Source organism: Camelus dromedarius, chromosome 32, assembly GCF_036321535.1.
Source record: "Camelus dromedarius isolate mCamDro1 chromosome 32, mCamDro1.pat, whole genome shotgun sequence".
In the NCBI taxonomy this organism is placed as follows: domain Eukaryota; kingdom Metazoa; phylum Chordata; class Mammalia; order Artiodactyla; family Camelidae; genus Camelus; species Camelus dromedarius.
In genome coordinates, this window is record NC_087467.1 from 14699400 (window position 1) to 14713109 (window position 13710).

The 13710-nt window shown below is 51.3% G+C and overlaps 1 protein-coding gene across 4 annotated transcripts in view; it reads left to right on the forward strand.

Moving 5' to 3' along the window:
• The window catches only part of TMEM241 (transmembrane protein 241), a 99408-nt gene that overhangs the window by 77752 nt on the left and 7946 nt on the right, over positions 1 to 13710 (forward strand). The window contains exon 14 of one of the 4 annotated variants that reach the window (XM_031439075.2): positions 2170 to 4907. The exons of 2 other annotated variants lie outside the window; for them this stretch is intronic. In XM_031439075.2, coding sequence (XP_031294935.2) covers positions 2170 to 2688 — 519 coding nt within the window. In that variant the 3' untranslated portion in view covers positions 2689 to 4907. Of the gene's footprint in view, positions 1 to 2169; positions 4908 to 13710 lie in introns of those variants that run through there. One more of the 4 variants, XM_010976870.3, reaches the window with a different exon arrangement.

Consider the following 13710-nt stretch of genomic DNA (forward strand, 5'->3'; position numbering starts at 1 on the left):
TGAAGGGAAAATCAGATCCGCTTAGAAGGAAAAGCCAGGTCTTTAGAAGTGAGCCTGTGTATGAAATGAATGGCTTCCCTTTCCAGGTTCTATCTTCAGCCAAAGAGAAGGGGTGGTAGAACCCGCCAGCACCGGGGTCTGCCCCTGAACTTGACCAGGAACAAGCACAAATGGGTCATGTTTCAAAATACGGTCTTTTGGAACTTGGGCCCCAGTTTATCCCAGAAGCAATCCTAGAGATGATGATTACAGGTCTAGGGAAGTCCTCAGAAGTGTATTTGGTTCATAATGTAGACAAGCTTCAGCAGCGCTGTTACGAGTTCAGTGTGCATTAAAGAGAATTCACTGACTTATTGTCACTAGTTATAATAATTCTATGGGAAAGAGGAAAGTCCACTCCAACTTGGAGCTTAAGAAATCAGGCAGACATCTCCCTCGTGCCCCTCTCCGCCCCTTCCCCATTGTTAGCTGGGCTTGGGGCACATCCTCCCAGCCCACACCCCAGGGACTGGCTGCTTGACGAGCACCTCTGTCTGTCCTCACCCAAAGAGAGGCCTTAAGTCACCAGGGAGAGGAGGTGGGGGTGGTTCAGAGCATTTTTCCACTCTCTAGTGTTGACAGGTGGGTGATGGAGGCGTAGATTTGTTCTCTGTTGCCCTAGAGAGTAGCTCTCGGCGAGGATGTAAGAAGCAGCTGTCAGGTCAGTTTGAGGCAAGACTCCCTCCTGGCGGGAGGGACCACGTGCCCGGGGCCTTCCATGAGTAAGGTGCCTGTAGATGCGTGCCTGAATGCCATGGCTGGAGCTTACCTTGCAAAGCAGGATGTGTCCTTCACTAGGAGTCTTCAAGCAGCGTTCGGGAAGCTAGCTGATCGTGAGGAAGGGATCGCTGCTCTGGGAGGGCAATCGATGAGAAAGGAATAGTATTTTACAGCTTGTCCATTGTAGTCCACACACGGGGGCAGATTGCTTCAAGTGTGTCCTCCTAAGCCTCACAGGACTGTTAGAGGTGACCATCTCCTGTGGTCCAGCTGAGGAAACTGAGCTGAATCACGTGCACGGGATTATGTAGCTAACGAACGTCCGAGCACTGTTTGAACCCAGCTTATTGTTTTATATTCGCACAAGTAGTTGATGCTTTCCTGTGCTGGAAGTGGTCCATGGTCCATGGTCCAAGTTATCTTTATGTCAGCGTCACCCACATTGGTGACATTTTTCACCAGGAATGTGATGTGCACAACTTAATGTGTGTTTCATACACTTGGTGCCCCAGATGCACGTTAGAAATAGGGAGGTATCTTAGCCAGTGTGTGTGTTGGGTGTGGGTATATAGGAGGAGTGGGAAACAGATGGATGAATGGGAGAACAAAAGGAGAAGGTGGGATTGAAAGGGCTGTTGGCACCTCTGAACAAGAGCATTTTATCATCAGAGACTCTGTCATAATCTTGACTTAATGGCCCAGCCCTCAGAAGTGCTCTTTGGGAGGGATAACAGGGGATTCAGACTGACACCAGGTTGTCTACTGAGAAGTTTAATGTGGAAAATGTATGGACCTTTGGATGTGTTACATTTAGGCATGTTAAGATACCCAGCTCCTCTTTTTCTCACAATCTTCAGTTCTGCTATGCTTTTATTTGCAGATCAGTGACCATATTTCTTTCTGTTCTCATTGGAAATTCATGATTCCCCATTAGTATTTTGCCTTTAAATGTTCTGTTAGTCTAAATGAAATAAAAGGATTCAGAGATTGACAGCTTAATAATGAGATTATGGATACCTGCATGGTTTCATATCCATCCACCCTCTGTAGCGGAGAGCACCAGGCAGCTCTGTGGGAAGCCCTTCTCCTGTATTTTCACTGGAGAGCATTAACGAAGTGCAGTCACCTTCTCCAGGTCAGGACGGTTGGGACACGTCACCTTCTTCCCTGAGGGAAAGTGTAGCCACCCTGCACCCACTCCCCTCCCCCCGCAGAGCTGAGGTTTTCTGGGCGACCCGGACAGTCCCTGACCTGACCTCGAAGCGGGGCGGGGTGGGCCGGGATGAGAGGTTCGGTTGCAGGATGAGGGAGCATCCGTTGCCCTGCGGTCTGTGGGCACCAGGCAGCTTGGTGCGTCCACAGCCTCCAGGCTCCAGGGAGTGGAAAGCTGACCTCTTGCATTTCTCACAGCCTCCTGCTCAGCGGACTCGGAGAGGCCTTGCTGGTTTTCTCAGAGCAGAAGGGCTCCTAAGCCCAGGACGAGGGGACTCCAGGGCTGCTGCGGGAGAGCCCAGCCCCGGGCTTCGGAGTGCCCTGTTGGGGCGATGGAAGGAAGAAAGCACAGCCGGCGAGACGCTGCTGCTCCCGGTGTCAAGGAGGACTCTTCCTGGGGGTCTCTGGGCTGCTGTTGAGAACGGACTGCGTGGAGAGGCTCCCTCAGGTCCTGCTGGCCCGGCTGTGCCCAGCTGTGCCCGGCTGCGCCCGGCTGTGCGGGAACAGACGCAGGATCTCACCTGCATGCGGATGGCTCCGCCCACCCTGATTGCCGTGCAGGTCGCCTTATTAAACACCCTCCACCAAACAAGCTTTTGCTGCCTGGTAGTGGGCCCAAGGTATTTTGTTGCCATTTTAGTTTTCTTTTGTGAATTTTACGCCCTTGGAGACTCCTCTGGGGACATCCTTTCTTTGCTGTCGTTCTGGCTTGCCTAGAATCCACACTCACCCACCAGTGGCACAGAAAGAATTGCTTGTGAGGACCTCCCCTGGGGCGGGGGAAGGGGTTTAAATGGGAGTTCCCGGCCAAGTAAGAGCACCAGCAGGGACACTGTTTCTCCAGAGTGAGTACTGAAGCCTTTTTGTGGTTGTGTGTTGTGTTGAATTCTGCACACTTTTCTGTGTCTACCGCTAGGTGAACTTGATATTAGTGATTATCAGAGGGAATAGGGTTAATAAGCAGTGATGGATGAAATAAACATAAATATGTAACATATATTTATATTCATAATCTATTTAATTTCCTGATTTTCCAGAGGAGGTTTCAAATCATTGGATGCTGAAGTATAAGACCAGATTAAAAACTGGATTAAAACTCTAAGCCTTGCCTTTATGGAAGTCCAAAGAAATGAATTTACATGAGGTGGTCATTTGCTTCTGAATCTACAATGAAGGTTTAAGAAAATAAGGTCTATCTCCATATATTTCTGCTCATAATAGGTTTTTGAATACCTTACTACTTTGCCAGGTGTCAGTTTTGGTCATTTTGAGACACAGAAGGTAACAAAGTCCAGTGAGTCTTGGCCAGGGAGTACCCAGGCCCTGCAGTGTTGGACACCAGTGTTGGTGATGGAGAACCATCTTCAGCATCTGTGAAACAAGCCTCGTTCATTCTTGGTCCTGGGAAGACTAAGAGAGGCTTTGCTGGTTTTCTGAGTGGAAGGGCTCCTAAGCCCAGGAGGTCAGCTCAGTCAGGCCATTCTTCCTGCATGTTTCCTCCAAGCTGTTGAAAAAAGAAACAAAACAAAGCGAATAGGAATGGAGTAGTATGATTGGCTCTTGAGTACCTTAAATTCATGTCATTGTCTTTTCCTGGTCTCTGCTTGTCATTTAAGGTAAAGATGTTCGAAGTGACCTTTGCACGCATATATATATAGTTTCATTTTGCTCTTTGTTCTTAATCTGAGATGTCAAACTTTCTACTGAGGATCAAATAGAAAATCTGGGTTTAGAATTTTCCTTCTTTTGCCCCTGCAAACCTCTCTGTACAACTGAGGCCAATTCTCCATTTGTGGAAAGTGGCATCTGACCAAATGTCATCTTATGCTGTCTTTCCAAGTGTCATTCAAGCAAATGGAGATTCCTAAGGCTGCAAAGAGCCATGCACAGTTAACAAGTCCGATCTGGTGTTCCCAGCAGGACTGACCTCAAAAACTTTTGCAAAAGTGTTAGACCTTTTTTCAAAAAGAGAATCTCTAGCAAAGATTTTTGTTTTTGTTTGTGTGATTTTTTTTTTTTAAACTGCATTCTAGAGTCCCATTGTTCTTAAACTTTCAGGTCTTTTTACTTTGACACCAGCAAGAGGCAGAGGATAAGGTGTTTCTTCAATGTAGCATCCTGTTTTCCTCACCTTCCATTTCTTATTGGGCTTTTTGCTTGAAGCTTTAACCACTATCTTTTATGCCCAAGTTCATGTGCTCAACTCTGAACACAGGGCGAGCCCAGGGCTCTGTAACTCAAAGGGCTGCTCCAGATGACTGCAGTCTCCTGAGCTCTCATTTTCTGTGGCTCTCTGGGCCCTGGCCCCCAGGTGGGGAATCTCCAGGTAACCCCAGCACTCCCTTTTACCCGAAGTGATCCGTTTGGTCATGTCCTGTCTGGGTCATGTCCTTGCTGGCCCCAAGCGAAACCCAGGGTGTTTTGGTTTTTCATTTGTCCAAATAAAGGATATACTTTCTGTCAAAAGAGGCAAGGTTCTGTGTGATTGGGTATGGTTATCAGTCTGCTGTGGATAGAAGGGAAAATAAACCATTTATTTTTTGGTAGTTTGCCTTTCTTTCTCTTCTCTTTGACCTGGACAGGAGAGTTGTGCAGAAAAGGTTGTTAGCCTCGGGGAGTGAGTTCTTGCACCTTAAACACAGGCCCAGACTTCTACCAGCCTCCAGGCCACTTTGCTCTGCATGGGGAGGGCCACGCAACTCCTCCTTCTAGACCTGCCCTGTCCTGTCGGGTGTCCCATATGTGGCTGTAGAGCCCTGAGAGGGGGTGCGCCCAAATTCAGATGTGCTGGAAGTCTAAGTACACACTGATTTCAAAGACTTAGTATAAAAAAAGAGGATGTAAAATAATCTCATAATCATTTTGTATTGATTGATTGCATGCTGAAATAATATTTTTGATATATGGGGTTATATAAAGTATATTATCAAAATTAATTTCTCCTGTTTCTTTCTGCCTTTTTTAAATTGGGCTACTAGAAAATTCGGATGCATTTGACTTCCATGATGTCTTGGTTGGTCAGTGTTAACCTAGACCTGTTTGTCTATACTGGACCCAGGGAAGAAGCAAAGGAGAGAGATGTTGACAGCAACATCTTTGTCTGGGGGTGGGGCTGAAGTCCTGAGCATGGGGCAGGGGAAATCTGGGGGTGGAAAGAGGGGACCCCCGGCACCCAGAAGTGGGTGAGGGAGCTCCAGAGAGAGGCAGCGGGAGTGGATGGTCCATACTTTTCTAGAGCTTGGTGGCCACGTTTAAGGTTCATTTTCCAGCCAGTGCCCTCTGTGATCCTCAGGCCTTCAGTAAAGTCTGTTACGCAAGACAGCCTGGTGTTGGCTGTGCTCTGGGAAACCAAGGGTCTGGGTGCCCCGTTTGTGGTGCAGTTGGACAGGGCAGAGGAGGTGTGGTCACCACTATCCAGCAGGGCAGAACTACTTTAAGCTTTCAGCTCCCAGAACTGTCCTCTCCCTGGGGGTCTTGAAGGTCCAATGGAGTTAAACCTATCATTATAATTGTGTGTGTTGATGGCTTATCACATGTTCTCTAGGTAAAGCACTCTCTCCTGGGAAGAAGGAGAGAACAAACATGTCCTTTTGAGGGTTTGCCCTCTGGCAGAACAGATTCATGCGCACAGGTGACGGGAGGACATGGACCAGGAGGCAGAGCCAAAGAGCATCATTGTGAACTGCCGTATCCAGGTCCTGGCCCCAGCCGTGACACCCTCATCCGTACTGAGTCACTAGGTTACTTGGGTTCCAGTTCTGGCACCTTCTAGTCCTTCTGTTCAAGTGCAGGTAAGCCTTCCATGCTCAGCCAGGTTACCAGCTAAGTCAGGACACAGGGAGCATGCAGGACTTCACACTTTACCTGATGGTCCTGGTCAGCGGAAGAGGGTCTTCCCATGAAGAGAGTAGCAAAGGTGGCCTCAATGTCCCACACTTCCCAGTGCCCAGGCCATTTGCAGTGGGATGGAGCCATTTCCCCACTGCTTGGACCTGTGCCAGCCTTGTGACGTGCTCTGGCTAGTGAACACAGTGGAAGTGACCCTGCCAATTTTGAGCTAAGGCCTTAAGAAGCCTTGGACGCTTCCACTTGTGTTCCAGGCTTCTCTTCTGAGCCCTCTTCTTGACCAGTTCAGCAAGAATCCCGCCAAGCCAGTTTAGCAAGAATCCCCCCCACCCTTGATACCTAACCAAGTTCCTCTTGGTAATTTTCCATCCACTGACTCCCTCGCCCTGCCCATTGGCTATAAATCCCCAGCTGCCTGTTATATTCAGAGTAGCCTTCAATCTCTGCCTCCTCCTACAGTTGTCTTGACCTCTAGTACAATAGTCTGGCGTGGTTTTCCTTGCCTGATGCCTGTTTTCTTTGACCACTTCCAGCATGAGAACAAGCCCCGACTAGCCTGCTGGAGGGTGAGAGACCGCGTAGAACAGCACTAAGTCCTCCCAGCTGGGGCCGTCCCGGGGCAGTCGCCCTCAGCTGATGGCAGTCACATAAACGAGCCTGCTCGGGTTCAGGGGAACTAGGTTCAGGCCAGCTGACCCCGAGGCTCTTGAGAAATAATGGATGTCTGTTAGTTTATACTACTACGATTTGGGGTGACTTGATGTGCAGCAATATTGTGTCAATAGCTGATGGGTACAGAAGAGAAGAAATGGGAAGAAAAGCAGAGCAGAAGGGCCTTTTGAAAGACCCCCCCGTCCTGAGCACTTGGGGTCTTGCAGGGTTTTATGATTCCCATAGCATTAGTGAGGGACAGTCCTGTGTCTTTGGCTGCCACTCTGGGAAAGGAGGGAACAGAGCTGCAGCTGACTGTGTGGGTCCTGCAGTCACCAGGGAGCAACAGAGAAGGGAGGGCGGATGGTGCTTTGGGCAGGAAGGAACCGGCTAGGACCGGAGCTGCCCTGGTAGGACCTGCCAGCTGGGGAACAGTCAAGTCCTATATTTCAAATCCCTTCAAGTGCACACATTGGGACTGAGCTGTTAACAGCAGGGGAGGAACTCTGCAACTGGAACAGCGCTGACGCTGTGTGCCGGAGCCCCGCCTCCAGCGTTCTCCCCCCAGCCTCGGGCCCCATCCCGCCCCAGGCCCGCTGCCCTCCCCCACAGCTGCTCTTGCCTCCTCAGCCCTGTATTCTTTTTTTATTTATAAAATTTATTTTTAAATTTTTAAAATTTATTTTTTAATTAAAATTTTATTATTTGAAAGATACATGAGATGACATTTATCATTTTTAACCATTTAAGTGCACAATTCAGTGGCATGAAGTACCTTCACAGTGTGTACAACCATCCCCACTGTCCATTTCCAGAGCTTTTTAATTATCCCAAGTAGAAATTCAGCTTCCATTAAATAAGACCTCCCTGCTCTCTATTCCCCCGCCTCCCAGCCCCTGGCCCCGGGTAACCTCCATTCCAACTGCTGTGTCTATGCATTGGCCTATTCTAGGGACCGCATGTAAGTAGAATCATGTATTTGTATGTTTGTGTCTCTTAGGCCTTTATTCTTACCAAAAGTTTTGTTTTCAGACATCTGAAAAGCAGCCCACCAAGGTAGGCACTTTTGAAAAAATGCCCATCCTCCTTGCTTTGACCTCCAAGAGTTGGGCTGCGTGACCTTGGCCTTGGGGCGTGGGTGTCCCTGTCCCCATCAAATTCCCAAACAAAACAAACAAGTCACTCTTCCTGATCGAACAGAACAGGGCCTGTGAGGACAACCCGCCCCTGCGTTATCCTTCCTGCCTTTGAGTCCAGCTGTTCTCACCCCGCACCCTGCACCCCAGCTCGTGCTCTGGTCGGATGGGGAAGCCATAGTGCATCGAGGTCACCGTGGGCCTCAGGTTTGTCTCACTGACCCCCAGAGGGCAGGGTCCACATTCCTGGAGCAGCCCCAAGGTGCCCGCCCAGTTTTAGGTCAAAAGCTGGACAAGTGAATATTGTCTCAACAGCAGAGGCCCTGGCCTAAGGTGAGTTGGAACCAGACCGGTCCTGTGGGGCCAGAACAACCCGGTGCAGCCCGAGGTCTGTGGGCAGCCTGTCTGTATGAGTCAGTGAGGTAAAAGGGGTCATGAGGAAAATGCATAATGTTGTTAAGTTTCCGCCCTCTGCTACTCCTCCCTGCACTCTGCACACTCTACACACCCTCACGCACACACTCGTTCGCATGTGCTCTTTCACACCCTGGCTCACACACACACATGCACTCACGCACACCTGCCTCAGGGACTCGTGTGTCTAAGGCCTGTGGTGAGAGGGCTTTCTGAGGCACAAATCAAACAAGATGCATTCTAGATCCGGGGGCCCAAGCGGTGGAATCAAAGGTGACCCTGAGAGAGAGGGAGGGATGGGTTTTCTCGCACTTCCTTGAAAACACAGGCCTTTGGCACATTGAGGACAGCACCTGGGGGCCCATGAGCAGGCACAGTGATGGCGCTTGAGGTAGGGAGATGGCCCCAAGAGGCTTGAGAGCCTGTGAATACCTGAGGGGGTGGGGGAAGAGGGAGGAGAAGGGGCAGGGAGGGGGATGGACTGTTGACTTGTTCCGTGTCACCCCCCAGCCCCACCGGGGACTCTCGAGTTCCCTTTGTTCAACTTTGCCTCCAGCGGGAGCACCAGACAGGCACAGAATTTATTTTCATTCTTTGCTTTCATTCTGAAGCTGATTCTTCATTATTAAGAATTCTCCACCTCCCTTACCTCTGTGGTCTTTCCAGCCCCCTTCGTCAGGCAGTTCACGGCTGCCTCTGTTGGGGTCAGCAGCCACCTGGGCAGGTGGTTCTGGGCTGGAGTTGAGGAACCGAATCCCGCTGAGCCCCAGTTCTCCTGTCTTTAAGATGGAAAAGGTAATTTCATCCCCTCATAAGTTTGTGGAAATACCTAAATGGGAAGAAGTTATGTATGTACGTACGGTGTGTGTGTGCGTGCGCGCGCGCACCACACACATATGTACATATATACATGTATGTATACCATGTAGAGACCATCTACAAATGTAAGATGCTTATCTTGGCGCCCAGCACATCAGAAGCCATAAATGTTACTGTTGCTCCTTCTCATCATCCAGGACTTTCCCTAGGGTTGGCTGTCTGTGGCAGCCTTGGGGTGTCCGAGGAAATGGAATGTGACAGTGAGCTAAAGTGACTTTAAAATCTCTTAGCACTTACATATCCGAGGATGGCTTCTCAGGCTGGTTCACTTCCCCGACCTCCACGAGAACTATTCCAAACACTTTTCACTCTCTTCCAACCCCTCCCCGCTTTTCACCCTCTTAAAGGGAAAATAGAAGCTGTCAGGTGAGAACTGTCATTTTCCCAATCTCATCCAGACAAACCTGCTCACGTGGGCACTTCTCTTCTGCACTGTTCACAGTTGAGAAGAACCTCCTCTGCAGCTCAGCAGTAATTCTGCTGCCTCTGCTCGTTCTGATTCCAGGCCCTCTTGCCTCCTCAGGAACCTGACCTGACCTCTCTCGGTTATTTGACTTTTCCCTGTCAACTGGCCTTAAACACCCTTCTTTCTTCAGCCACATTGTCATAAGCTGGCTCCTCAAATGTCCCCAACACACCCAGTGATAAGACAAAGCTGAGGCCCCCGCTACTTGCCCCGGCATGGATGGGAGAACAGCAGCGCCCGGTTTTCGGAGCTGGAAAGACAAGGTCAGAACTTTACCAAGAAGCAGAATTTGTGTGTGAGGTGGGTAACTCAGGGTGGGACCTAGGGTTGGGTAACAGTCACGCTACCAGGGTCCCACATCGGCGGAGACGGCGAGGTGAGGGACTCAAAGGCTCTTCAGGCACCACCTGGAGGTGCTTTTCGTGGAAAAGTTGTCTTGGGGGAAGTTTCTAGTAAACAATCGTACTATTTGCCCAGGAGGACAGTCCCCAGAGGGTAAAGAAATGATAATGCAGACGGTATAAGAGCAGCATCCTGTGAATGTGGGCAGGAAGGTGTGGTTTCATTTCCCTCTATCCCAGTGTGGGGGTGAGAGGGTTTGGTTCTCAGCCTCCAGCTTCTTCCCTAGCCCTTTCTTTCCTCCCGGTCACACGACGCTTCTGAAAGGAAAAAGTCTCCGCTTGCTGATGCCGTTTCCTCACCTCCTCCTGATTCCTTAGCCCGCAACCTGACTCCAGGCACCTGGGGAAGCAGCGCTCATTAAGGGCCTCAGTGATGTTTTCGTGTTTAAATCTGGGGGCTCTTTGCAGGCCTCATCTCACGTGGCCTCTCAGGCATCATTTAGAGGGAGAGAAGGGACCCGTGTGGAGAGCATCCTCCAAGGGCCTCCTGCGGGGACAGCTGTCCAGGTGAGTCTGGTGGGGCGTGGAACTCCCTCTTCGTGGTGGTAGCTGACCTCACATCACCCAAGCCTGGATGCCACCGGGGCCTTGCAATCTCGTCAGCACCTGGGGGTAATTTGGGTTTAAGGAGCAGCAAGGCACCCAGAGCCCATTTGCCGCCTCTCCCAGGTCCTGGGTCCCCAAAGGGCAGTCAGTGCCAGTGTCTGCCCAACAGTGGGGACAAGAAGGGAGCCACAGTGACTCCCTGGGGCTGGGTAGGGGTGAGTGAACGAGTGAAATGCCGCAGGAATCAGGAGGAGACTTCTGGCTGGAATCAGAGACTGGCTGGGAGCAGGAAGTGGAATCAGGGCCCTGGGTGGATCGCTGTGGAAAGCCACTTCCCTGTCATCTCTCTGAGCCTTCTGATACCCAAACCCCTCACGTTTAGGGTCCCATCACAGACAAGGACAGGGAGTCCCAGCCTTTCCCAGCCTCTCACCTCGAGCTCTGCAGCCCAGGGTGGGGCCAGTCCCACTAGGGCCAGGCTGGTGGGTGGGGCCTGGAATTCCCCGATGCAGACAATTCAGAGGCAGATGCAACACTGGCGCTACTTGGGGGGGTTCATTGACCAGAAGGCCCTTCCTTGGAAATGTCTCTGCACCCCCATCATTGTGTGAAGCTCAGTGGGTAAAGTGTTGGCTTCAGGCCCCTTGTGTCCTTACCTTTCCCCCCAAAAGCCTGCAGGAAAGTGACCTTATGAGGGAAAGGGGAGGGGGGTGGGAGAGTGTCTGGAAGTCAAGGTGAAGTAGGATTTCCAGGTATTAATGGGCCTCTCCCAACTCCTTACAGTGATCCCCTTCCAAGAGGTGACCACCTGCCCGCCTCCACCAGGTAAAGGTAGTTCAAAAGCTGGGTCCCTGCACCCCTGTCCCTCCCTCACATCCACCTGGCTCTTGCCTCCCACCACCCTCTCCTCTCCTGCAGGTGGCCCCAGGTAGGTAGGTTCTTGCTGCCTCTGCATTGCAGCTCCGACCACCCCTCCTCGTCCTCCACAGAGCCTGTCCCATTTCCTCTGGATTTCTAGGGAGCCCCCACCCACTCTACACCCCTGGCCATGGATAGTGTGGCCTGCCAGTCCTCTGAGGGGATCAGCTGCATCTCCTGCTGCACCCCAGGGCTCCAGCAGCCAGCTGCCCCGTGGCATAGGGCTCATGGGAGAAAGCAGCTGCCTTAGGAAAAGAATTATATCTGGTTTTGAATCTTATAAAGCAGGCTGTAGGTTTCACCAGGGACTCACAGATATGCCTGCAAGGTGATCTGCTTCCTTTTTTTTAAGCCAGGGTTAAAAAAAAGATGTATAGTGAGCAGTTCTGGCAGAAGCTGCCCTCAACCTCCCCCCTGGACCACTGAATTTTCTTTTCGGTCGTCGTTTATGATCAGTTCCTGTGCAGGAGCCCCTCGTTAGAGAAACGACCGAGAACTCCGAGGTTTTGAGGGAAGGACCTGTTGGCAGGGCGGGCTGCCTCAGGATCAGGTTCATTGTCACCAAACTGCCTTTTTTTTTTTTTAAAAGGGTATGTGATCTTGACTTTTTCCATTCATTCTTTTTTGTTGGTTTTGGGGGGGGGAGTTGAGGGGGTGTTAGGTTTGTTTGTTTGTTTGTTTATTAATGGAGGTACTGGGGATTGAACCCAGGACCCTAAGCATGCACTCTGCCACTAAGCTCTACCCTCCCATCCTCCATTCATTCTTGATGCTCTCGTGGGACCATTCCTCCTGCTTCCCAGGATGCTTTGGATGCACAGACAGCCCCAGATAGCCCATGCTTGATGGGACACCCTGTCCTGCTGTGCCAACTGGCTGTGTGTCTCCTGCGATAGGGGCAGTGAGGGGACTATTTGTGGAGGTGTGGACAGGTTAAGGGACTAAGAAGAGGTGGTGAGACCCCGGGGCTAGCGGCTCCTTGGATGGGTGGGGACTGGGCGGTGGACCAAACTTGGCTGGACCTGGTTTCCATCCCACTCCCACTTCCTCTCAGTGTTTCTTGGCAGAAGCTGGCTGGCAGCCAGCGAGCAAGGACACTTGCGAGGTGTGGTCTGTAGGGTGAGACCTGAGGAGAGAATTGATTCAGAGCTGCAAACAGGACAATCCGCCCAGGGCGGCGGTGGTTTTGTGATGGTTCCTGAGACTCAACCAGTATTTAGTTGGTAAATCCCTTGTGCCAAGCACTGTGCTGGGTGCCTGGGGATACGTGGTGGATACCGTTCTGGCCCTCTTGAACCCTGTGGTCTAGAGTGGCAGTTAATGACCATGAAAGTGCCTCTCGGCACATGTGACAAGGACCTGAGTTCTGCATGTGATGTTTGGGGGCTGAGGCACGCGTAGTCTCAGATAGCTCCTAATCCCTAAGCCATTCCTTGGATCCACTCCGTGATGTGAGCTTCCCCACCAGCTGACGGCCTGCCCAGGTGTCCTTGGCTTAGCCTTAGAGCAAAACAAACGTGCATTTCCTAGTCACGCACTGACAGGAGGGACAGCAGCCGAGGAACACGCAGAGCAGGGGGGCAAAGGGAATTTGTGCTCATTCTGCCCCACCATCAAAAAGCCACACACGCACAATGAGGAACAGATGGGTCCAGTGCTGGTGGACCACACCCCTCCCCAGCTGTATTATTCTTCATTGTGATCATCTGCTTACTTCTCAAAGCCCGTTAGCTGATCTGCTAGTCCTCAGACCACACCCTGAGCAGGACGATGGTAGCGGGAGACGAGTTAGAGGCCAGCGCCATCCTCACCAGGTGTGTCTTCATGGTTCAGCCAGCCTTGTGTTTGCAGGCTTTCTGGAACATTAAAAAGTCTGAATGGCCCTCGACGCAGCGGGGGCTCTCCGAGCCAGCACTCCTGCATTCTGCTTTGGGTTCCTTTGGCAGTAAGAGGACCATTCCCTTCGACTACTATGTTTCTTTTATGGTTTTTGCCTTGCTCTGCCTCGCAGTTGCACTCCTGGAAGCCGCTTTTAAGTTGGCGTTGACAATATGTGACTCCAGATTTACAGCCTTGATGTTTCTTCCCTTGTCCGGCCCTCAGCGCTCGACCTGGCCCTGCCGTGACCTGGCCAGCACTGCCCTTAACCAAACGGTCCCAATAGCCCCTGGGAGATGAACTCAGGCTGTCCCTGGTGGAGGTGAGCCCCTGGGATGCTCCCCCCACAAACCTCTCTCCTTAAAGAATTTCTTCTATCACTGGACAAAGAACACAACTCACAGGTCACAAGACTACCTGCTCAAATGTGCTGCGGTTCAGCCTGCCCCTGTGCATCTGCAGACCGCAAGGGAGACGAGGCTTCAGGGCCAATGAGTTGTGGAGCAGGCAGGGCGAGCGGAGGGGGAGGGCGGGCAGTCAGCACTGAGCCGGAAATGTCTGCGAGAGAGATAAGGGCTTCAGCAGCAGGGGCAGTCAGCGGTCC